The 27,698-nt window shown below is 34.8% G+C and overlaps 2 protein-coding genes across 2 annotated transcripts; both read left to right on the top strand.

Moving 5' to 3' along the window:
- The first annotated feature begins 12,705 nt into the window (after window positions 1-12,705).
- Window positions 12,706-13,302, top strand: LOC145030527 (uncharacterized). Its single transcript, XM_078978881.1, has one exon. The coding sequence runs from the start codon at window positions 12,706-12,708 to the stop codon at window positions 13,300-13,302; it is 597 nt and encodes a 198-aa protein (XP_078835007.1).
- Window positions 13,303-23,272: 9,970 nt separating this feature from the next.
- Window positions 23,273-27,298, top strand: LOC145028603 (uncharacterized). The gene has a single exon (XM_078977298.1). It carries the CDS (start codon window positions 23,324-23,326, stop codon window positions 27,218-27,220), a length of 3,897 nt encoding a protein of 1,298 aa, XP_078833424.1. The 5' UTR covers window positions 23,273-23,323; the 3' UTR covers window positions 27,221-27,298.
- Window positions 27,299-27,698: the final 400 nt, after the last annotated feature.

Raw genomic sequence — 27,698 nt, 5'->3', positions numbered from 1 at the left:
AGTCTGTTGGACCGAGCCTTAAACTGTTTTTTGTTACACGAACAATGCTCAACCCGATAACATCTAAAATATACTGTTTTGAACGATTTGTGTATATGTAGTCCGATGGGTACGAACTTTGCCCTGTTCTGGGCCAAAAAGAGTTGTGACTATCAAAAAAACACTTCCATTGTGCAGTTCTATTAGTCACTAGTAATGGTCAAACCAGTTATCTTGGGTAGGGATAGGGGTGAGCAAACCAGTTTTTTTTTTTCAACCCGAACTGGTTCAGAAAACCGGTTCGGTTCCAATTCGTGAATAGTAAAACCAGTTTGGTTCAAACCGGTTCCGTCATAGAAAAACTCTAACCCATCTAAACCGGTTACACCGGTTCAATCGGTTCTAAACCGGTTTGATCGGTTTGACTACCGGTTCTAAACCGGCTCACAGTTATTAAACAGGTTTTAAACCGGTTTCAAAATCTAAAATCCCGAATGGATGCAAACTGGCGGTTCGGTTTATAGTGGACCGGTTCATAGTGAACCGGTTTACTGGTTCAGTGACTGGTTCGGATCTTGAACCGGTTTTTTTGTGCAAGCCTAATCTTGGGTAAATGTATCTCTCGGAGTTGGATAAAAGAGTTAAGCCAATATAATTCAATTATAGCATGATTTGAAGCACGATGTTTGGCCTAATGTCGAAGCTTGAGCGCATATGTGTTTGTAAGTAACACTCCTTATTTGAACTCCAACTAAAATATAATATCTACTTACTCTATCAAACGTTGTCATATACATGCACATGCACCTAAGTATAGTCTTAAAAGTATGCAACGGTTATATACATGCACATGCACCTAAGTATAGTCTTAAAAGTATGGTCGTTGTTACTATAATTTCCTAACACTTTTAACGGTTATATTTCTATTTCTTTTTCTTATATGTGTAGAAATGGTCAACATAAGACTCATTCTCAACAAAGAATCGCTTCAACCAAGCATAAGACCCGATAATATCAAGTCAAAGAACGTGCATATGCTTATTCAAGAGGATACTGGAAATATTGGACTTATTGTTATTTAGTCTGGACTATGAATACACATGTAATACACACACTACAGGCACAATTAGCTTACTACTACATTTGTATTCATATTATTATCACCATTTCTGTAATCTCAAATTCAAATCAATAAAAACAACTAGGTAGGTGATCATTATCACCTCTTAAGGTTTTATGTTAGAGATCTAATAAATGACCAACGACTTTCCTTGTAACTCACTTGTCTCATTTTGATCATTATTCAATACTTGCATTATCTTAAACACAATAGCCTCTCATACGATTTGGTTGAATAATATCTTATCAATTTTTAACCAAAACAAATTAGTGCCATCTGTAGGATTGTGGTGTTGACAATCGTTTAAGAGTCATGTCTACCCAACCAACCTTATCCTCTTCCTCTATTCCTCCTATTTCCTCTAAAAACCTTTCATTGCCTCCAAGCGGAGCTCAAAAAAATACCTTTGAGGCACTGAAGAAAGACACCTATCCAGTCACCACCCAAGGATTTCAGGTTCCTCCTGTAGTGATTTCCAACAATGAGCTATCTGCTATGATGAATAGACCGGAACAAAAAGTTACTCAACGGTAGAAGGATAACAGGATGGCGCTCAAGGAAATTGAGAGAATGAGGGCGGAGATACATAACTCCCAAGAAGCACCATCCTCGATCTTGCAGCCCAAGATCCTAAACTTTGATAGTATAGGATCATCAGGAAACCGCCAGGAGATAGTTACCTCAACACCACCACCTGCTCCACTTGGGGTACGGCTCCAAACAAGCACGCCCATGTGATCCAGGATCACAGCGAAATCTTCATTACTTCTAATAACAAGGATCTTGGTAACTTTGTGAATAATAATACTTTTAATGCTAACTACCCTATGGACCTTGATGCGGAATGAGCCTAGTCATGGCCAAGGAACTTCAGAAGTTAAGGTATATGATCTAAAGCGTGCCCGAAGTGGTCCAACCTATACCATAGGTATTCCCCACGAGCTACATGATCTCAAGATTTGCTCCTACGATAGCTGGTACTAAAGTCCCAAAGAGCTTCCAAAATCCCAACATCAAGCCTTAAGATGGAACTATGGATACTAAAGAACATGTGGCACAATATAGCGAAAGAATGTAGATCATCCCCATTCTCACACATTTGAAAGAAGCTTGCCTATGCAAGGGCTTCGGTTCGACCCTAACAGGATTCGCCTTAAAATGGCTTCTTAACATTGCTCCTTACTCTATTACTTCATTTGCTTACTTAGTTAATCTTTTTAAAAATCAATTTTCTTGTAGCAGAACATTCGAAAAAACCACTAGTGATCTTTACCAGGTAGATCAGAATCCTAAGGAATCCCTTATGAATTTTGTGAACAGGTTTGGTAGGGAGGCTCTGAGTATCCCCAACATCGATATGACAACTGTCGTAGAAGCCTTCAAAATGGGCTTAAAGAAGAACTTTCCTTTCTACGAAGACCTTGTAATGACTAATGGACAAAGTAAGGAACAAAGCGTTAAGGTTCATAAGGCTCAAAGAAGACAAGGAGATCCAAAAGAGGAGCAACCCACCAAACTCATACGATAAACCCAATAGGAAGGTCCGCTCCTCATCCCAAAGGTCATATAAGTTGAAACCATATTCCAAACGAGATCATCATAGGGTTAATGCTTGTGAAGATGAAAGAGAGGAAGAAGAATATCCCAAAATTACTGACTACTGTTTTTATGTGGATGTTTTAGGTTTAATATTTGTTATGCAGGATCTTGTTGACAAAGCAAGATGGCAAGAAAGGGAGAAAAGTCCATCGGATGGAAAGATAACTCCAAGTGGTGTGCATACTGAAATGTCTAGTATGCTCAAGAGTCATATTAAAGTGATATTGCTTAATAACATATGATACTAATAGGTCACACTAACAACAGCTTGATACAATTGATTATTTATTAGAAATTGATTTGAATCCTTTTTTCTTTTTCCTAAAAGACAAGGTTTATATTTTATAAAATAGTTTATAAAAGTTTGGCTTTCGTTCTTCTTCTTTATGCAATTTTCAAGATATGCATAAAAAGAAGAAGTACATGACTTTTCTAATCATGCTTTAAAGGCATGGGAGACGTGTTTATGACAATGGGGACAAGTTTGCTTAAAGTGCTAAGGACTAATTGTTAATACCTTCACTTTTTGCATATAAATATGAGGCTTGCATTTGGCTAAGGGTGTTCATTCCTTCCCTTATGCAAAATCCGAAACTAGCATCCTCTCTTTCACACTCTCTAGTTGTGGTTAGAAAACTTGAAGAATAGTTGCATATTCAAGCCTTATTTAAGTTCATATTGGTTATGAACTTAAAGCTTAAGGGTTAAGAGTTTTGGACTAGCATCTACATCAAGTTGAGTCATTGTTGGTGTCTCAAAGGTTCAACATTCTTCATCAACTTCTAAGCCTCCCAAGAGGACCCAAAGAGCTACAAATGTTGTTATTTCTTTACCCTTCCTTTGGTTGGTGTTTAAATCTTTCTATAACTTGCAAGAAGATCCTTGGTGGGTATAAATGTTTATGTTACTTCAAAAATTAAAGTCTTCCGTTGCCATATTTTTTTAGTTTATGAAACTATTTTTGAACAAAAACCCAACAATTTGTATCAGAGCCATCTTGCAAGTTTGGTTAGACTTTTTGATTTTTGAAAATCTTAGTTTTTGGAGAATATGGATATCTTGTTTTTGTATAAAAATAAGTTTATACATATTTTCTATGACAACTTTTTTTGTTATTTTATGTGACAAAAATTTCATGCATCTTTTGTCATTCAAAGTTGTTTTAGAAAAACAAAAGTTATTTTATGTGTATGTTGATGTATATGATGTGCATAAACTAGCCAATTTTTTTTTTGATTGGCCAAGTCATCATCAGAAGGAAGAAGTATGCTACCATGAGAACGAGTAATTTTCTTGCCCATAATCGGAGAAGGAGTAAAACGAAAGGAAAAAGGGAAAAGAAACTACCTTTGAAAGTGACCGAAGGTGAACGAGAGAATAGTTAGGGAAGGTAAAGAAAATCTTGAACCAATTACCCCTATTTATTCTAGTGATAGAGGAGAAAGAAGACAATTTGATTATGTAATGATGCACATGGAACAGATAAATTTTATCTGTTAGTATTTGAAATTCAAATTCCTTATCTTTATTGACTTAAAATTATACCTTTAATATTTAAGATCAACCTAAATATCATGCAAGTATAATTTAGGGGCAGGATCCAGGAACCATATTTAGGATCCTTAATGTTAACGAAGCCTCGGGATCCTTAAATATACCTCAGGATCTTGTTCGATACCGTTATAATTTCCTAACACTTTTAACGGTTATATTTCTATTTCTTTTTCTAATATGTGCAGAAATGACATAAGACTCGTTCTCAATGAAGAATCACTTCAACAAGACATAAGATCCAGGAATACCAAGTCAAACAATGTGCATATGCTCATTCAAGAGGATCCAAAAAATATCATCCTTATTGTTATTTATTCTAGACTACAAATACACATGTAACACACACACACACACACTATAGACACGATTAGCTTATTACTACATTTGTATTCGTATTATCATCATCGTTTATGTAATCTCACATTCAAATCAATAAAAACAACTAGGCAAGTGATCATTATCACCTTCCAAGGTTTTATGTCGAAGTTCCTATAAAGGATCGATGGCTTTCCTTGTAACTCACTTGTCTCACTTTGATCATTATTCAATACTTGCATTACCTTAAACTCCACAGCCTATCATATAATTTGGTTGAATAATACTTTGATCAATTTTTAACCAAAAAAATTATTATATGTCTTTATATATATATATATATATATATATATATATATATATATATATATATATATATATATATATATAAGTATTCTTTTTATAAGATATTTTTGGAGAGTAAAACAAAAGACCTTACCAACTTACATGGTATCAAAGTTGGGATCTACTACTCCATGCCCTAATATCACTATACACAACTCTGAGAGAGTGTTAATGTTCCCACATCTACTAATCATTGTTAGATATATCTCTTTGTATGTTGAACTTTACTATCTTTCCATAAGGCCTCCTTTTAAAGAGTATTTCCACATATTTTACATAATATTGAACCATCAAAATCCTCATAGCTTAACACAACCTTGTTTGTCCTCATTGAGACTTCGTCTTAAGGAAATATTACTGATGGGGCATTTCAGATGAAGGTATGTTGTAGATTAAAACAAGATTGCTTGGATAGTGATCAAATCGTGTATTCACTTTCTTTGAAAACTATTTACACCCTATGCCTTGACAAATATTTTCGAAATATAGAGATGATTACATACACTTCAGTTCTCAGGCACAAGAAATGAAGAAACAAAAAATGTTTATTGTGCATAATTATTAAATCGTACGTTTAAAAAATGGAGTATTACCTTTATTTATACTCCTGAAATCCATAAAATAGATAAGAATGACCAAAAATATTGTCACACCCCCGGCCGAGGCGACGGAACATGCCGGGCTGTGTTACTTAGTTCATGGAGTGATCTTAGGAGATGGATTTATTAAGGAATGACCTTAGGTGATAGAGGCTGGTAGTGAGAGAGTTTCCCATAATTTAGAGCCCTTAAATAGGGCTCAAAACCAAAGATTTAAGGTTTTGACCTGCTCAAATTATGGCCTGTCTAACATAAGATTATGCCCTGCGTAGCATAAATTATGCCCTGCGTAACATAAATTATGCCCTGCGTAATTCATTAAACCTTCATTACGCCCTACGTAACTTTAAATCACGCCATGCGTAATCAAAGTCCCCCATTTTCCACTTTAACTTCAAACAACCATAACTTCTTCATTTCAACTCCGTTTTCGGCGTTTTTTATATGCACGGAAAGGTGTTGAAGAGCCCCACAATCCTATCTAATTACTTTTGAATTAAAACATGTCGAACTAAAATCCTTATTTCATGAAAGGTCTGAAACATCATTTTTCTCATTTTACCCTTTGACTCCAAAACACAAACCGAACGCTTGGATCTAATAATCAATATTATCAACATCCAATAGGGTCTAAACCCTATTCCCTTGAAGCCCAAGGCTTTTACTTTATCCATTTATTGTTTAAAATCTTGAAATAAGAGACTTCTCGAAATAGGACGTTACATATTATATGTTATTCTAGTTGTTATCCCCTAAGTCATGAAGCTTACAATGTTTTGTTTGTGGTTGTTTTGCAAGTTAGAGATTGTAGCGCCCGTTTAGATCATGTACTTGTGGCCACTACAATCCATGGTGATAACTTTTTGTACTCCAAGAGTGTCGGTGTTTACCAAAATGTTTGAAAAGTTATTATTGATACATTTGTTTTTGGAGTGTACCTGGTGTGAAAAACTAGGGGTTCCAGCTATCGCCGACTGCAGCTCCCCCCTCCGCCTTTGGTGAACAACGTGTAGTGGCAGACGCATAACGTTTTAGTAGGTGACACAGAAAAAAAAAATCGAAAAAAAAATCTAAATTAGTAATGACACTCGTATTTTAAGCCGATGCACCTAATAGAAAAAATAAAAAAACATTAATTTTTTATTTTTTTACACTAGGTGTCGGAATCGGACTAGTGGCCCGGGAACCCCGGACTCCACTAAGGTCCGCCACTAACCACGTGATTTTACGTTCAAGACTAATTAATGTTTGTATGCAAGACAAAATTGGGTATGATGCATAACACATGTAAAAAAAAAAAACATTATTTAGTATGCATCTATTTTTGTATAATTGTATATCAACATACTCAATTTACTTTGTACCAAGCAAAATGTAAAGTTTTAAAAATATTTTACGAGATATGTTTATGCCCTATGGACCATTTGTATTTTTTAGGTAGACTTAGATGTTGAAATCTAATGCTTGTTAATTTTATATTTACAATTATGTTTTTCTTATGAAGTGGGCCTTTTCAAAGATTTGAAACCGATAAATATGGTTTATATTTATTCATCAATAGTTAATACACAGTGAAGGGAGTTGTTGAAGGAGTAGATGTAGAAGCAAACAACAACAATAATTGAATGTAAAGACATACGTATGTATATCATCACAAGTCACAACCAACATCGATTTCTTGTATTTACTTTGTCAGTAAAATAAAAAAATAAAAGGGAATATTGACAAAAGATTTGTGATTTTACTTTGCATATTTAAAGCAAAAAACACACTGAACTACTCAGAAGCCCCCTGATCTCTCTCCATCTCTCTCAGTCTATTATTGCTGCTGTACACGTTATTGCTCTGCCTCCCTCTGCCCATTTTTATTTTACTGAGCAGGTGAAATGAGCAGCGTGCCATGTTAATGTTTTTCACAAAATCTTAATCTCAAATTTGTAGTTTTTTTGCAAAATTCGTAACTATTTATACCTAATAGTCATATCATCTTCTTCTTTAATGACTTGAAAGGGTAACGAATTTTCGATTTTTTTCACATTTAGTCACTAAACTTTTTTTCGTTATCTATTTGCCATTGAACTACTGAAACTGTTCACATTTTACCCTTATGACCGGCTGTTACCGGTCATAAGGGTAAAATGTGAACAGTTTCAATAGTTTAGTGGCAAATAGATAACGAAAAAAAGTTTAGTGACTAAATATGAACAAAATCGAAAGTTCGTTTCCCTCTAAAAAGTTCAATGACTAAATGTGAACAAACTTCCTCTTGTATTATGTTTTAGCAAATTATTTATTTTTGTTAAATTGTAGCAACATTTGTTGATGAAGAAATCTATGAAATAAAAAAGAAAATAAAACCCTGAAAATATATTAAAAAAAAACAAAAAACCTAAACCTAAATAAAAAACCAATGGTTTGACATTTTCCAAAATAAAAAAATCGGAATTTCCAATCTGATTTGGTTTTACAAAAAAATGAAGCATTCTCACTGATGTGAATTATGACCATTGGTTTGACATGCGGAATTTGTGACATCCCATGAATACGTAGTTACAACATCGTCTGAACTCGTAATTCATAGTAAGGGGTTAGAGTATCATCGCATGAATACGTAGTTACAACATCGCCTGAACTCGTAATTCATCACCTACAGGTTACGAGCCAACTGGTGTTTCCACTAGGTTGTTTAGAATAGTCTGTGGTCGCCATCTTTACTCTGGTAGATGACTACATCGCCACATTGCCAGTTAAGGTTATGGTATCTTCTTTCATCCTACATCACCTATTCATCATCTATTTACCTAGTTATCATCACCTTTCTATCATCACATATCTCTCATCATTTTATTTCATCACACACTAACTATTTCATTTACCCATGTTTTATCCGCAACATATTTGTAGATATAAAATAAATATACCGTTTAAATCTTTTAAAACATGTATAAAATCGTTCATCTAGCATAGACAACAAGTATTCAAATAATATGCACACATAGCACATAATTTATATAAAATACTTTATATCTATGTGTAAGATGAAAGTAACTATATATACCATAAAAATCCCATAAATGCTTCCCAACTTCAAACGCTAAGGTTTACTCTACTAAAGCTTCATATTCTCGGCTCTCTGGACCTAGAAGGGTCTAGATTCCTAACTTCAAACCCCAAGGTTTACTCTACTAAAACTTCATATTCTCGGCTCTCTGGACCTAGAAGGGTCTAGATCTACAACACAAACTTGCAAGGGGGGTTTAAGGCATTCAAAACCCCAAAGATGAAGTGATTCAATCCCTAACCCCAAAATGGAATCTACATAATAGGGAAGGAAAGGGGTTCATTTTTGTACCTCAGAATGAAGCTCCTTGCTTGAATAACTCAGAACAAACCTTCTTTGGTCCCTCTTGCTGGAACTCTTCTCCTTTCTTGCAAAATCACACTAAAAAGCTCAAGACAACTCTTCCTCTCACTCTACACACTCAAGCTCGCTAGGGTTCTCACTTATGGGAAAGGTAGTCGCAATTGAAGGCCATAAGTGCCTTTAAATATGGCTCGGACCCAAAGATTTAGGGTTTCTGCCAACAGCGCGGACTCGTCGAGTCGCCTCACCGACTCGTCGAGTCCATTCATTAATCTGAGTCATCAGTCGCGACCTTACTCGACGAGTTGAGGCGTCAACTCGTCGAGTCTCTCTTCTTAACTCAAAAGAAAAATGCTTAAATTATGATACCTAGAAATCTGGATGTTACATTTTGTTTGTTTGTTTTATAGATTTCTTCATTAACAAATGTTGCTACAATTAAACAAAAATAAATAATTTGCTAAAACATAATACAATAGGAAGTTTGTTCATATTTAGCCATTGAACTTTTTAGAGGGAAACGAACTTTCGATTTTGTTCACATGTAGTCACTAAACTTTTTTTTCATTATCTATTTGCCACTAAACTATTGAAATTGTTCACATTTTACCCTTATGACCGGTAACAGCCAGTCATAAGGGTAAAATGTGAGCAGTTTCAGTAGTTCAATGGTAAATAGATAACGAAAAAAAGTTTAGTGACTAAATGTGAACAAAATCGAAAGTTCGTTACCCTTTCAAGTCATTATCCCTATAAAAAAAATAGCAGTAATGATTTTCAAGATTCATACTTGATTTATTTAAATATATATACAAGTGTTTTTGTTGGAACAATGAAAATGGAAAAAGGAAATGGAACAGTGAGAGGGTGGAGACATGAAATGAGATTCTCGTCCTAGTAACTCCTCTCCTCGTGTTTTGTGATTGATTTGGTTGTATCCTGTTTTCCTACTTCCTAGCATATATATATGACATCATCATCATGCCTTTGTATTTATCATCATTCTTAAATTAATCCATTATTAATTTCTTTTTTTTTTTCTCCTCTAATTTATCATTAGCTACCCCACTTTTCATGTAACGAACTTGCTGTTTTTGGTAATTAGATGTTTTCCTGTTTAGAACTTGTGAGTAGAGCATGTAGATCACGTAAATATTTAGAGCATGTCGAGTTTTTTCCTTAGAATCTTAGAATATACGACATGGGCAATTAAAGGGGTGGCACCTCCATAACATTATGAACATCTTTTCTCCCTTGGGTGCTATGATCAAGGTGATATATGAATTTGATGTAACGGTATATAATGCTCTTATAGTTTTTTAATGTTTTATGATATAGTTGGTTTAATCAAGTGGTGTATACCACTGATACAAAACTCTTGATAAGGTAATTTAGCAGTCTTACAAAAACATTCACAATAAAGTTTATTTATTTATTTATTTTTGTTATTAATTTCTGCAGTTAAAAAAGATTTTGTGTAAGGTTTTTTTTGTTATTTTTTGTTTTTTATTTTTGTTTTTTGTAATTTTACAAACTTAAACATACCTTAGAGTATTATGACTCATAAATAAGTTTTATGAAAACACTTTAAGTAGTGATAAGTTGTTTCAACCGGACACTAACTTTATGTCAACGGTAAATAATATATTATTATAATATTTATTAACACTAAAAGTAATGTTTAAGTTTTTGTAGTATAAGGTGTTGTTTGTTTTTTCGAAGAGAAATTGTTTGAAGTCTGCAGACTACCTCTTCAATCCTTTGTAGCAGAAGAGGTGGAACAAACGGCTGCAGCATGTAATAAAAAATATGTATATTTTTTAACGTTTGCAGACTGCTGCAGTAAGTTAAACTAATGTGTGAAGAGGTTTGAAGCAGTTGGTTTAGTGTTGCGCCACGCGGCACACGCGCAACAGTTTTTAAGTCAGAAGTCTTCTGAAAAACAAACAGCTACGAATGGCCAAGTGCTGCGCGGTGCAGCAATAAGTGGTTTGAAATGGTTTTTTTTAAAAAACAAACAACACCTAAGTATCGGTGGAGTAGATTTAATATTTATATTATTTTAAGAGTATTAGCATATGTATTTTTTTTATTCATATAAATCGTTACATTATATGGTATATAATTACTATTTCACTCACAAAATAACCCTATTCTAATCAATTTAACATAATAAATAATCTTAAGGGGTGAAGATTGCTTAAGCATTTTCATTTATTGATTTTTTTACTTATGTATCACTAAATAACTTAATGAAACACCTTCTTATCTTGGATTGTTTAAATGGAAGGAATATAATAACAAATGAATAAATTAAAAGCAATAATAAATAAAACTGTAATGAAGAAAAAATTTCTTATTATTTCATTATAATTTTTATTTACAGGTTATTTAAAATTATTGGGATGTTCAGTAAAAATAGTTAAAATTTGTAATTATTATTTATATAAAAGTGTTCAACATAAATAACTAAAACTTTTGAAATATATAAAATTGCATATAAATATAAACTAAAATTGAAATATAATGATGATAAACTAATTCTTTCTAAACTATAGTTTTTAAAACCTCTTAGAATAAACTCACATATCGGTACACTAAACGTCTTCTTTGGTGTATAGATTGACATGGTGAGAACTTGAAGTAGACTATGAAACAGAAACGAGAATCAGCAGACTGAGCCTCGTGTAAATGGAGTTGTGCCAGTAGTTGAACCTGTCACAATGGCAGGTGTCCAAGCAATGATTCGAGCTATGATGGCCAAACAAAGTGAGCAGATGTGACGAATGTTACAAGATAATATGGATGAACCTATTACAACTGTTGTGCAACATGAATTAAACGAAGAACAACCTACGGAATGAAACTATAGTTTGACTGTTAGTCAAGTTGAGCCATGTGTGGTTAGAAGAAACTAACCAGATGGAAAATATGATGGACTTGGATGCAAGTATAAGGATTTTAATGACATCCAAGCCACCGAGTCTTTTTGGAATCCCAACACTGGTGGAAGTCATGGATTGGATCTTCGAGATGGAGATGGTGTTAGAAAGTTAAGACTGTTTCAACAAGAAGAAGACCGTTCTCTCAATAAGATAGTTGAAGACTGGGGTATTAAGCTGGTGGAAGTTACTGGTTGATAACATGCCCAAGGGAAAAGCTAGTAAGATGCCTGGGGAAGACTTTTTGGTGCAATTGAAAATTGCAGTATTGCTCTGAGCAGGATCTCTTGGAGATTAACAACTAATTCTAGAACCTAAATAAGGGCAAGATGAGCGTCATCAAGTATGTTGCAAGTTTTACGGAGAAGATGAAGCTTGTTCCTTACTTGGTTCCAACTAAACTCTCAAAGATCTACAAGTTTGATAGTGAAGCCAATTTCATTCCAACGGTGAAGCCAGCAACCACCTTGAAATCCACCATATGGGCAGATAAGAATGTTGAGACCCAGATAAGAGAGAAGGATCTGGAGAGAGTCGAGTTAGGGAAAAGAGAAAGTCTGAGTCAGGGAAAAGAGAAAGTCTGAAGGATTATCAAGGTCCAACAAGAAGATTCGATTTTTGAAGGCTAGCCCCAATGAAAATGAATTTAGGGAAAACAAGGAAGCTAAGTGGTGCGAGAAGTGCATGAAGAAGCAATTTATAAGATGTAGTGATGAAGTGACCTATTAGATATGCGGAAGAATGGCTCACTACTCCAATGAGTGCACATTCAATAAAAGAGTGTGCTACATGTGTAGCGAGGATGGTCATGTTTAGAAGGATTTCCCTTAGAAGAATGAGGTTGTAAAGCTAAATGTGCCGCAAAAGCCAAATGTGAAAGCATTCCAGATGACTCTGGAAGCAACAAAGGATGAAGCAGATGTCGCTTCAGGTACCTTCCTAGTAAATGATTTTCCTGCTAATATATTGTTTGATTCAGGAGCTAATTACTCATTTATTTCGCACAAATTTGGTAGAAGAATAGCATTACCCACATATAGACTAAATAATGCTCTGGTGGTAGAAGTTTCTAGTGGTAAGTTGCTACCTATTAGCAAATGTATGAAGAACAACCTCATTGACTTTAATAGTGATAAGTTTCACAGGGAATTGTTGCCCATTGAGATAAACATATTTACCATAGTATTAGGAATGGATTGGATTAGTAAAAATGACGTCGAGATACTATGTAGGAAGAAGACAGTGAGAGTGAACCCTCATAAAAGAAAACCATTTATAGTATACGAAGGCAAACATAGAGCAAAATATGGAATCATCTCGGTGCTGAAAGCTAGAAGGTGTTTGGTCAATGGATATACATCATATCCAGCATTCGTGATCAATGAAAAGAAGGAGAAGAAGGAGATGCAAAGACTAAAGGTGGTGTGCGATTATGCAAAAATCTTTCCCGAAAACCTTGTTGGATTGCACCCTGATAGACAATAGAGTTTTGAATAGAATTTTTACTAAGGACCACACCTACATCAAAAGCACCATACCGATTACTACTGACAGAGATGAAGGAGCCTATGATGAAACATTATGAGTTGTTGAACAAAGGTTTCATAATACCTATTTCTTCACCCTGGGGAGATCTGGTGTTATTTGTAAAGAAGAGGGATGGAAGCATGGGGATCTATATAAATTATAGATAGATTAATAAAGTAACATTGAAGAATAAATACCTTTTTCCTAGGATTGATGTAACGCCCGCAGATCCGAACTAGACAATTTAGAGATAATAGGGGTTGAAAACGACTTTTCGTCAAAATATTATTTAGAATAAATAATCTTAAACAAGTTGTAGAATGTGTATCAAGGGGTTCCGTACATATAAAGAACGCCGCAATCTGAGTTATAACGAATAAGTTATGACCCGTCGAAGTTTTGCGACAGAACCGACACGGCACCAGGAAGCGTAAAAAGTGAATTTATGATAGAAGACTTTTTAGCCTTATTAATCTAAACCAAATTCATAGATTATGTTAAACCGAGAAAATCCATAAAAAGAACGCCCAAATCTGACTTCGTATGAGGAAGTTATGATTTTTCAAAGTTTCGGCTTAACAGTGTACAACCCGAAACTCGAATTTTAGTTCGAGCGGTTTTTGGCTTACATGACCTAAATGAGAGTTGGAGATCTCATTAATAGGAACTCGACGGTAAAAAGACAGATGAAAACGGAGTTTGTATGAAGGAGTTATGAATTTTTCGCGGTCATTTAGCAGTCTAATCTTCTCCTACTGTTAAATTAAAGATCCGTCGAGAATTAGCCGATGGAGTCTTAATGAAAGTTGTAGATATTGTTTTTACCTGTGCATGGAAAAAAATAATGTCGAAAACGGAGCTCGTATGCGAAAGTTACGGGGTTTAGAAGTCAGCAGGGTGCTGCTGCAATGTAGGCCACACACGTTTCGCCACCATAATGCTAACACCCGGCCTGGAACTCGACGAGTTTTTGGGATTTGCAGCCTATAAATAGAGGTTCCGGGTTCCCTCATTCTTTACACCTTCCCAACTTCACTTTCTCTCTCTAGTTTCTCTCTCTAAAGCCCCAAACCCCCCCTAAAGTCTAGGTAAACCCCCTAGCACCCGAAAGAACCCCCAAGGCTCCTGAAGCCCCGAGAAAAGAGCCTTTCGGCTCGGGAACGCTGCTCTAGTGAAGCCCGGTTTTGCGAAAAACCCGTTGTAAGTGAGCTACGCCTACCCTATCGTTAGTATATCTTATGTTTCAATATAGTAATGTTATTAGGAACTTATAATAAGTACTTGGGCTATTATTATGGGCTATATAATTACTGTTTAATGATTATACGATAGTAATAATAGCTAGACTGTTAATTAGTCTCGGTGAATATTAGACTAAACTCTAGTGGTAATGATACTAGGTTTTATCCGATGAAAATTGTGTTGAGAGTAACGAAGTGTTGTTCAAGTTCCGAATCACCACCTTCTCAGGTGAGTGCATGGTCCATTTCATCTTACACATAAATATGAAGTATTTTATATAAACTACGTGCTATGTGTGCATATTATCTATATACTTGCTATCTATGCTGGATGAACGATTTTATATAAGTTTTAAATGATTTAAACCGTATACGTATTTTATATCTACAAATATGTTGGGTATGACATGGGTAGATGAATGATGAGAGATAAAAGATGATATGAGTGATCATTGGCAGCTATGGACTTAGTGCTTATTGAATAAATGCTTGTAGCTATGAACTTAGTACCTGATAGATAAACGTTGGTAGCTATGGACTTAGTACCTAAACACTGGTAGCTATGGATTTAGTACCCGATGAATGAACTTTAGCAGCTATGGAATTAGTGCTTTACGAACAAGCATTGGCAGCTATGGACTTAGTGTCAGTCCTATAACCCTGGAAGCAAAGGACTTCAGAATGAACGAATGCAGAATAGATGACTCTTAGGGTAGACTCTTAAGAGTAAGGAAGATAATGGGGATGGGTAATTGGGTTGATTGTTTGATTATTTAAACATAATAACTATATTATTGTGGGTTGAAAACCCTATGTAATCACCAGGTTTCCCAACCTGACCCACTCAGTTTATTCATATCACAGGTGTTGATATGAAGTCACATTACACTGAGAGATTAAGGAGATATAAATCACTAGTGATAATGAATGTAAGTTCTGTTTATGCTTATTTTCTGTATTGACGATAACATCCCAAATGTTTTAAAATGAATAAAAATACTTTTCTTTGGAAATGCTTTGATAACGTATTTATCATGTTTTACTAGAAACAAATTCCGCAACGTTTCTATTAAAAGAGATACTCTGATTTTTATGAAGCATAAACAAAATCGGCCTTTTCTGGTCGTGAAATTGGGGATGTCACAATTGATGACCTACTTGATCAATTACAAGGCGCAAGATACATTTCGAAGATTGATGTTAGGTAAGGATATCATCAGATGAAGGTGTGAGAGCAAGACATTGATAAAACAACATTCAAAATGAGATATGGACACTATGAGTTTTCGATTATGTCGTTCGGGCGAATAGATAAACGTTGGTAGCTATGGACTTAGTACCTAAACACTGGTAGCTATGGATTTAGTACCCGATGAATGAACTTTAGCAGCTATGGAATTAGTGCTTTACGAACAAGCATTGGCAGCTATGGACTTAGTGCCAGTCCTATAACCCTGGAAGCAAAGGACTTCAGAATGAACGAATGCAGAATAGATGACTCTTAGGGTAGACTCTTAAGAGTAAGGAAGATAATGGGGATGGGTAATTGGGTTGATTGTTTGATTATTTAAACATAATAACTATATTATTGTGGGTTGAAAACCGTATGTAATCACCAGGTTTCCCAACCTGACCCACTCAGTTTATTCATATCACAGGTGTTGATATGAAGTCACATTACACTGAGAGATTAAGGAGATATAAATCACTAGTGATAATGAATGTAAGTTCTGTTTATGCTTATGTTTCTGTATTGACAATAACATCCCAAATGTTTTAAAATGAATAAAAATATTTTTCTTTGGAAATGCTTTGATAACGTATTTATCATGTTTTACTAGAAACAAATTCCGCAACGTTTCTATTAAAAGAGATACTCTGATTTTTATAAAGCATAAACAAAATTGGCCTTTTCTGGTCGTGAAATTGGGGATGTCACAATTGATGACCTACTTGATCAATTACAAGGCGCAAGATACATTTCGAAGATTGATGTTAGGTAAGGATATCATCAGATGAAGGTGTGAGAGCAAGACATTGATAAAACAACATTCAAAATGAGATATGGACACTATGAGTTTTCGATTATGTCGTTCGGGCGAATCAGTGCTCATGTAGTGTTTATGGAATAGGGTTTGTAAACCCTTTCTTGATAGATATGTATTAATGTTCACCAATGATATTCTGATTTATTCTAAAAGCCAGCAGGAGCAGTCTAGAACTTATGAGAACTATTGGAAGTTATACATAATAAAATTTGTATGAAAAGTTCTCCGAATGTGACTTCTGGATCTAAGAGGTGCTTTTTTTGGGTCATGTGGTTAATCAAAGAAAGAATAATGGTTAATCCATAAAAGATTGAAGCTGCAATGAAGTGGGAACAACCAAAAAGTCCCATAAGATTCGTAACGTACTGGGATTAGTAGGATATTATAAAAGGTTTATCCAAGGCTTTTCTTCAATAGTTAAACCATTGACAGCTTTAACCCATAAAGGAGCTACCTACATATGGAGTGAAAAATCACAAAGAAGATTTCAAAAAACTAAAGAAGCGATTGCGTGAATAACTAATAATTGCATTACCTGATGGAGTTGAAGACTTTATAGTTTATAGTGATGTTTCTAGAGTTGGGTTAGGTTGTGTTCTAACCCCAAAAGACAAGGTGATAGCATATGCATCAAGACAACTAAAAGCACACAAAGAGAACTACCCCACTCATGATTTGGTGTTTGCAGCATTAGTTTTTGCACTAAAGGGAGGCATTATCTTTATAGCACAAAGTATGAACTTTTCACCAATCATAAGATTCTTTATTATCACTTTAATCAGAAGGAGTTAAACATGAGAAAAAGATGATGTCTAGAGTTACTCAAGGAGTATGAATGCGAGATACTTTACCACCCTGTTAAAGCAAATTTCGTAGAAGATGCTTTGAGTAGAAAAATAAACTTTGAAAGGAAAACACCAATGGCATTGAGGATTGAAATATTCTCGACCATTGTGGAAAGAATCAAGAAGGCACAGAAGGAAGCTTTGAAGGGAGATAACATAAAGGAGGAACGTTTAGGAAAAACGGTAGTGCTCGGTACAAACATTCAAGGATTGATGGTATTCCAAAACATAATTTGGATGCCTAAGATGGGAGGAATAATGGATCTTTTTATGGAAAAAGATCATAAGACTATGTACTCAATTCATCCAAGAAGCACCAAGATGTATAGGGATCTGAAACCGTATTACTGGTGGCCGATGATGAAACTCGATGTTGCTAAGTATGTGGCTGAGCATGTAACCTATGCTAGACTTAAAGAGCAACATTAGAAACCATATGGGAATTTGAAATCTTTACCAATATCCATGGGTAAGTGGGAAGATATCACCATGGATTTTGTGACCAAATTGCCCATAATAAAGGAAGGTCATGACACTGATTGATGAAGAGTACGTATTTCATAGCAACCAATGAGAGATGGTTTATGGAAAAGCTTGAAAAGTTTATGTGAAAGAGATAGTGAAAGCTCATGGTGTTCCCTTGACAATTGTGTCAGACCGTGTGACATCCTCTAATTTTCAGAACCAATTAAAATTTTTTTTTTACGTTTTCAATTTCGTTTTTCATATTTGTAGAAAGTCCCAGTATATTTGAAACATTTTGAGTACAAGTGATTGTCTCAAGTTGATAAAACCCTAAGGATATAATAATCAATATAGATACATAAGTTACAACGTAAAGACCTAATGGTCATGAACCCTATTACAGGCTGTCTCTTAACACTCAACATCCTAATCAAGCTCCAATAGCTTAATCTTGATACCTGTGACACATACAAACTGAGTGGGTCGGGTTTGGGGAAACCTGGTGAGATACATATGGTTTCCAATCCCATAATATTTTTTATGATAGTATTCCTTAATTATCAGATTTGCAAAACCAATTGTTACCAAACAATATAGATATCGATTAAACTTAAATATCTTTAATACCTTTTATCAAAGCATATCTATCCCCATTTGAACCTCACATATCCTAGTCCACGATTGTTAGAGAGAGTTACCTCCCCGACGAACCATTTAAGGTATAGGTTTGACTACACAGCTAGGGGCTTCCCTGGCTGGTGTAAGTCATAAGGCACTCGAGCCTTCAGAGCAATTTAATGAATATAATATTACCTTTCATCTACGTTTGTAGCTTATGACCCTACACTAGCAACATAATTCACAAGACCGCCTAGAATGGTCAAGTGTTATCATCCTACTCTGGGAGATGACCAGACATACTGCTATAGTTGCCTCATCTGGACCCACCATTTCTGGTCATCCGAAAGGAATAATAAGATTACTTTGGTACGGAGCTACTGTACATCGACACCTAATAATGTCATAGGACGAAGTTCTACTCTCCGTTCCTAAAACACATACCCTTAACATGATGGTACCTACTATTTCAATTTAATTGAACTAAGCATCATTTATAAGTCTTATTTTCCTAATAGGCTACACTACTGGGCTTGTCTACTTTCCATGCAATACCAAATCTATTTTAGGCAACCTTATCCTAATATTAACATAGAGTATTATGTATTTATATTTTCTTTATCTTTTTCCTAATAATACTTCGATTCATGTAATTATATTATCTATATACTATAAGTCTCTAACACATATAGAACCATATCTAATTCGCACACTGTAGATAGACGTATATATTTCTAACATATAATCCAGACAATAAGCTTATAGTTCACATATAAACTTTCAAATAAATATTTAATATTTTAACTAATACTTGTATTAAAAGACTATGTACTCACTTGATAAAATGGGGGAGTGACGATTTCGGCAGCGCTTCATTTCTCACTTTCAAAGAGACATAGATGTATAACGCACTAAGCCTTAGCCTAGTTTCATAATCCTAGTTACTGTAATAATTAGAGTCTAGATTTCTCAATGATCTCAATGTCTACATCAAGATGTATCAAGTAAGTAATAACCAGGTAGGATCATATCGGATGTAGTCTTCGTTTGGTATACAAAGTATACTGTTTGGAAATCCCACTTTAAATACCTTACCAATCCAGCCTAGACATTACTCTCGTAAGTAGATCAGTCAGTATAATGACTTGGAATTACCGAAAAGTCTTAATTATAAGTTCATAATAACGACTATATTATATTTTAGATGTCAAGCCTGAATCTACGAGTTTTACATTTTTACCCGACTAAGATATGAAAGACATAATAACCTAAAATAGATCTATCTTTGCATTAAACCTTTCATATTTTGACATGAAACATGGTGTCCTTGAGGTATCAAAGAATCTCAAGGACAAATACTAATAATGATTTATTATACCCTAAGCAAGATCATCGTGTGAGTGATTGTATGCCCAAAACTGTAAGATTTCATAAATGTTGTTTAATGTTCAAACTTTGTATGCCCAAAACTGATAGTGATTTGTGATTTGCCCCCATGTTATTGGCACTCGAAGGGGTCTAATGTTGATCTCCAGAAGGAATGATTTTTTTTTTCTTTCATTTTTTTGTATAGGCAAATCTTTTGGCAACTACCAAAAATGTATCCAATGGTCATGCACAATGACCACAAGTTAAAAAATAAATGTGGTTATTTTACAAGTTTCGTGAATCAAAAGCGGAGAAACATACAAAAGTAACATTTTTTTTTAATTATAATACTTTCCTAACACATAGACAAAATATAAAGAGATTTCAAATTTAACCGTCAAATTGATTGGGCTTGTACAAGACTGAGGACCTCACTGCAAAATATTCAAAACAATGTCGTCTTGAACATTTTACATGAGTCCCCCAGTTCACATGCCTTGTGAAAATTTTCTCAAATATGCTAAATACATTTGTTACTAATGGGTTATGTAAAAATAATTATTTTAAAGAAAAATACAAAATAGTGTGTAAACTCTTTTAATAACTCTGTACTTTACTTTTATAAATTTCCATTTAATATTGCTATTGAATTTTCACCAAATATGTGTACTAAAAAACCCAATAAATAGTATTGTTATTTATTATTTACTTTATTAGAAACCCCAATAAAATTATAGGGATATATACAATAAAGTCCCAATATTTTCATCCATTTGATAAGAAAATCCTAAATTTTATTTTTTTGACAGTAAAATCCAAATTACCAGCGGTTTTTGACACTTTTATCCTTTTTCCGGGTTAGCCGGTAATTATGATTTTTTTGTCAAAAAAAAAAAAAGTTTAGGATTTTTTTTGTCAAATCGTCAATTAGGACTTTACTGTCAAAAAAAATAAAGTTTAGGACTTTTTTTATCAAATCGTTGAAAATATTAGGACTTTAGTGTATATATAATTTTTTTGGGTTAAAAATTTAATGGTCTGATACTCTTTAAGCATAAGAATTATTAAAATCTTCTCTAATCAGCTAGATCCTATTGAAATCCTTTACGTTTGCTTCTTGTTAAATCGTTTTTTTTTAATCTCAACAAACCAACATTGAAAAAAATTGAGATAATCAAGAAAGAAAGAAAGAAAGAATCAGGGTTGTGTTGGCTTTTTGTAGTCTCAAAAATGGAGAAATTAGAAACCTAAAAAAACGAAATTGTCCTGACTTTATACAAACACAAACAACACATGTCTAGTCAAAAGGGTGTGAATGTGGAGAAGGGAAAGGACAATTTCGTTTTTTTTTTTTTTTTTTTGTTTTCTTATTTCTCTATTTTTGAGACTGCAAAAAGCCAACACAACCCTGGTTATTTCTTTCTTTCTTGATTATCTCAATTTTTTTTAATGTTAGTTTGTTGAGATTTAAAAAACAATTTAACAAGAAGCAAACGTAAAAGATTTCAATAGGATCTAGCTTATTAGAGAAGGTTTCCATAACTGTTATGCTTAAAGAGTATCATACAATTAAATTTCTAACAAAAAAAATTATATATACACTAAAGTTCCAATATTTTCAACGATTTGACAAAAAAGTCATAAACTTTATTTTTTTGATAGTAAAGTCCTAATTGACGATTTGACAAGAAAGTCATAAACTTTATTTTATTGACAAAAAAGTCATAATTACCGGCTAATCGAGAAAAAATGTAAAAATGTCAAACACTGCCGGTAATTTGGACTTTACTATCAAAAAAATAAAGTTTAGGACTTTCTTGTTAAATCGATGAAAATATTGGAACTTTACTGTATATATCTAAAATTATGTGTATTTTATAAGACAAGAGTAAATTACACAAATGGTCCTTATGGTTTGGTGTAGTTGCACGTTTTATCGCTAACTTATTTTTTTAACTTGAAATGTCCCTACTATTCGTTTTTGTTGCGCACTTGATCCCTATCTTAACTAAAAACTATTTTGCTATTGATTTTTTAATTTATTTAAATAACCACACATGCAACTGTACTTCTACCTCATATTACTTTATCTTACATACCATATTTTATTTAAATAAATTGAAAAATAAATGATAAAATAGTTTTTTTTAGATAAGACAGAAACCAAACGTGTAAAAAAACAAATATAAAGACTCTCCGAGTTAAAAACTAATTATAAACCAAATTACTATAAGGACCATTTGTGTAATTTACTCATAAGACTATAACCTATTGTCCGTTAATGATTTGTAAGTACAATCGACTTTGACTGTAACAAATAGTCAGCATGCATTGAATTCCAAAGGTACATCATACATGCATATATGCCATAATGCCAAACCCAACCGTTTAATTATTTATTAATCCTTTTTATGTAGTGTATAGTTAATAACTTAATAGTGTAAACATAAATAAAACCTAATTTAAATTCTTAATTACAAGCATCAGTAATCACTATTCTGTTTCCATATAAAGCCAGTTACACGTGAGTTCCCATTCTAAGCATTCGCATTAAATATGAAAAAAAGAGTTGTGTCCTCAAATGACATCAATATCCTTTGTTTACAGTAACGTTTCAACCACTTTTAGGGTTATTATAGTAAATCAACAAGACCCAAATTTGTTTGACCGTTCAATTTCCATGTCCATTTCACTTTCTGGTCCCACTCTAAAGTACACTTGACTTGAAACGACACCGTTCTTTCACGGTACACAAGACAAATTCGGGATTCCTAGAACTCTTTCATGTTCCCCACAGACCCTCTTATCCCCCGGTTGAGAAGGCTAAAACTTATTTTTTAAATATTATAATCAATTTTAATGTAAATCTTATTTATATAATCCATTGAAGTAAAACAAAGAGTATTTTTAAATAAATATGTGTAATGTTTATCAAATTATATATATAAATTGATAGCAAATTAAAAAATAGCCACATAAATTGTTAGAAAAGGTTATTTTATTGTCAAACTTGTTATAAGAAATTATAACCCATTGAATAATTTTTTACAAGAGATTATATCTCATTGCATAAATTTGTGAGTATCATTTGATTTCAAATGTAGATATGGTATAAGCTTTTTAGATTATACAAAATAAAATAACATTTTTACTGAAATAAATACAAAACTATTTGAATATCTGAATTTCTAACAAATATTATTCAATTATTAAAACTGCAATAATCTTAAAATGCACATAAACGCCTGGAAACCAAGTGACATGGGTATATTGACTAAAAATATCAAGAAAATCACCATTGAATTGTTCCTCTATATAATGCTACCTCGTCTTTTCACTTATTTTACCCTCTCTCTCTCTCTCTCTCTCTCTCTCTCTCTCAAATTCGAAGGCTATGGTGTTCAAGTTTCTGCCCCTTTCATGCATACTATTTGGCTTCTTCTTCCTCAACAATGCCGCCATTATCGATCAACACCCAGAAAAAGAGAGCTTGCTGTTCTTCAAGAAGTCACTTTTGAACCCCAGAATACTCACCACCTGGAACCTCACCACCCCGCACTGTCAATGGGAAGGTATTCTTTGCCAAAACGAACGAGTTACTTCACTCGTTCTCTCAACTCACTCACTCAAAGGCTCACTCCACGTTTCTCTTTTTTCTCTGTCCAATCTCATCGTATTGGACCTTTCTTCAAATCTGTTCTACGGCGAACTTCCTCGAGAAATATCCCAACTCCGGCGGTTGCAAGTGTTGAATTTGGGTAATAATCAGTTTTCCGGTGAGTTACCAAGTGAACTCGGGGCGTTGACACAGTTGCAAACGCTTGAGCTTGGACCCAATTTCTTTTCCGGCGTTATCCCTCCTGTTATTGGAAGATTATTAAATTTGGAGTCGCTTGACCTTTCATCCAACTCTTTTACTGGAATAATCCCACCGGAGATTGGAAACCTTACGAAACTCCGATCAATTGGTCTCGGCAACAATTTTCTATCAGGTTCTCTCTCTCCGTATCTTCTCACCAACCTTAGTAATCTAATCTTTTTGGATATCGCAAACAATACACTTTCCGGGCACATTCCTCGTGAAATCGGAAGCCTGTCAAAACTTACCGATCTTTTTCTTGGAATCAATCGTTTCTCCGGCGTACTGCCACCGGAAATTGGAAATCTTGAAAATTTACAGAACTTTTACTCTCCTTCTTGTTCATTACAAGGCCCGTTGCCGGACACCATTTCAAACCTAAAATCGTTATCAAAACTCGATCTTTCTTACAACCCATTAAAGTGTTCTATCCCAAAATCGTTTGGAAAATTGCAAAACTTGACAATCTTGAACCTTGTGTACGCCGAACTGAATGGTTCCATTCCCGGCGAGCTTGGAAACTGTCGTAATCTCATGACGTTGGTTCTTTCTTTTAATTCGTTATCGGGGCCTTTACCACAAGAGCTTTCACGGCTACCATTAATGTCGTTCTCCGCAGAAAATAATCAGCTTTCGGGTCCCTTTCCACATTGGGTTGGCAAATGGGATCGGATGAACTCACTTCTGTTGGCCGGAAACCGGTTTACTGGCGTGATCCCTCCGGAGATTGGTAACTGTACGTTGCTTAATGTTTTGGGTTTAAGCAATAACTTGTTAACGGGTTTTGTTCCTAAGGAAATATGCAATGCGGTTTCATTATCGGAGCTTGATCTTGAAAACAATCTCCTTACGGGTTCAATTGGGGATACTTTTATGGCCTGTAATAATCTTACTCAATTAGTGCTATCTGAAAACCAGATCGTGGGGTTGATTCCTGATTACTTTTCTAAGCTTCCGTTAATGGTTCTTGATCTTGATTCAAATTACTTAACGGGTTCAATTCCGATAAGTTTATTTCAGTCACTGAATTTAATGGAGTTTTCAGCTGCAAACAACAAGTTGGAGGGTAATCTCCCTGAAGAAATAGGGAATTCTGTCACATTAGAAAGGCTGATTCTCAGTAACAACAGGTTCACAGGAGAAATCCCCAAAGAGATTCAAAAGCTCACGTCCCTTTCGGTTCTTAATCTGAATTCAAATCATTTCTCCGGCTCCATTCCTGTTGAACTTGGGGAATGCGTTTCTCTAACGACCTTGGATCTTGGTGGAAACAAATTCAATGGCTCGATTCCGAAAGAAATCACTGGTTTATCGCAATTACAGTGTTTGGTACTTTCGAATAACAATCTTTCTGGTTCAATTCCGTTTTCAAACAAATCAAGTTACTTTAGCCAAGTTAGTATTCCGGATTCAAGTTTTGTTCAGCACCATGGGTTATATGATCTTTCACATAATCGTTTGAGTGGCACGATACCAGAGGAACTAGGAAAGTGTTTGGTTGTGGTGGATCTTTTGCTTAATGGTAACCTACTTTCCGGGAAGATCCCCGCATCTTTGACTAAGTTGACCAACCTCACGACGTTAGATTTATCAAACAATCTTTTATCCGGTGAGTTACCTGCTGAATTCGGCCATTCTTTAAAGCTTCAAGGTTTGTACATGGGGAATAATAATCTCACCGGCTCCATACCTATCGAACTAGGTCAACTCCAAAGTCTCGTGAAGCTTAATTTGACCAGAAATCGTCTTTCCGGCGCAATTCCTTCCACATTTGGGGGGTTAATTGGATTGACACATTTGGATTTAAGCAACAATTTGCTTGATGGTGAACTTCCTTCCTCACTTTCAGACATGGTGAATCTTGTTGGGCTGTTCATACAAGAAAACAGGTTGTCCGGTCATATTGATCAACTTTTCTTTGGCAACACGGAGTGGCGGATCGAGATCATGAATTTGAGTGGAAACTTGTTTTCTGGTGCATTGCCTCCAGCGCTAGGGAATATGACGTATCTGACTTCCATGGATGTTCACGGGAATGGATTTTCTGGTGAGATTCCCCCGGAGCTTGGGAATCTGGTCGAGCTAGAGAACTTAGATTTTTCAAACAACAGGCTTTCGGGAAGAATTCCGGATAGTCTTTGTAATGTTTTGAATTTAAACCGTTTGAATTTGGCTGGAAACCGGTTAGAAGGTCCGGTTCCGAAGAACGGAATTTGCGGGAATACATCAAGAATCTTGTTATCCGGGAACAAAGCGTTATGCGGTGGAATACTCAGTTTACAATGCCCAGACACAAGCTTCCGACGAGGTTCAAAGTTCTTCAATCTCTGGTCATTAGCTTCAATCGCCACAGGGACTTTGTTGATCACGATTTCCTTAACACTCATGGTGAAAAGACGCATTCAATCAACCAAAAGGAGGACCGATTGTGAAGATCCCGGTGTTAGTAATAGCGGTTCAGTCGATCACAATTTGTATCTTTTGAGTAGCAGCAGGTCCAAAGAATCGTTAAGCATCAATGTAGCCATGTTTGAACAATCCCTCGTGAGGTTAACTCTCGTTGACATTCTTGAAGCCACCAACAATTTCTGTAAATCAAAAATTGTTGGCGATGGTGGATTTGGAACCGTTTACAAAGCCCAATTGCCAAACGGGAAAACCGTCGCAGTCAAGAAACTGAATCAATCAAAAACACAAGGTCAACGAGAATTTTTAGCCGAGATGGAAACCCTAGGAAAGGTGAAGCACCGGAATCTCGTATCGTTGCTTGGCTACTGCTCTTTTGGTGAAGAGAAACTTCTGGTTTATGATTATATGGAGAACGGAAGTTTGGATCATTGGCTTCGAGCTCGAACAGGTGACACCGGAATCTTGAATTGGACCCAACGATTCAAGATCGCGGTGGGTGCAGCTCGTGGGTTAGCTTTTTTGCACCATGGATTCACTCCGCATATAATTCATAGAGATATTAAAGCGAGTAACATTCTACTTAATCAAGATTTCGAGCCTAAAGTTGCTGATTTTGGGTTAGCCAGGTTGATAAGTGCTTGCGAGACTCACGTAAGCACTGATCTCGCCGGAACATTTGGTTACATTCCGCCGGAGTATGGTCAAAGCTGGCGGTCAACGACGAAAGGAGATGTTTACAGTTTTGGAGTGATACTTCTTGAATTGGTTACCGGAAAAGAACCGACGGGACCGGAGTTTAAAGATGTTGAAGGTGGGAATTTGGTGGGGTGGGTTTGCTATAAGATCAAGAAAGGTCAGGCCGTCGATGTGCTTGATCCAACGGTTGTTAATGATGATTGGAAGCCGGCGATGCTTAAAACGGTTAAGTTTGCTGCCATTTGTGTCTCTGAAAATCCGGCTAATCGGCCAACGATGCTTCATGTGCTTAAGTTCTTGAAAGAAATCAAACATGAGGCTTTGTGAGGGGTTTCTTAAAGTCTTTTAACCTTTTGTTTTATGAAAAAGAATTATTAATTCGGAAAAAAAAAGTCTTTCTTTTTAGTTTGTGACTTACTGACATCTCACATGGTTGTTTACTGTTTAGTATGCTGTTTAATTAATACGTATCAAATATTTGTCAACGTAGTGATTAGTTACTAGTATAAGTATGCTTTATCGACATTAAAACTGAAAATAGCATGGGTTATTATTTGGTATTATATATATATATATATATATATATATATATATATATATATATATATATATATATATATATATATATATATATATATATATATATTGTCAGCGTATTTGTAAAGTAAATGATGAATACATCAAGAATTTTGAATGTCCGACATGATATTTTAACGATTAATATTTGTAAAAAATTGAGTAATTGGCTGTCAAAGATTGTCTCATTGATTCCATGATGAATTTTTATTTTTAAGAGTTCTAATAA

Source organism: Lactuca saligna, chromosome 2 (assembly GCF_052625555.1).
Source record: "Lactuca saligna cultivar CGN05327 chromosome 2, ASM5262555v1, whole genome shotgun sequence".
Lineage (NCBI taxonomy): Eukaryota > Viridiplantae > Streptophyta > Magnoliopsida > Asterales > Asteraceae > Lactuca > Lactuca saligna.
The sequence above is the reverse complement of the archived record's forward strand: the minus strand, read 5'-3'. Positions and strand labels throughout refer to the sequence as shown.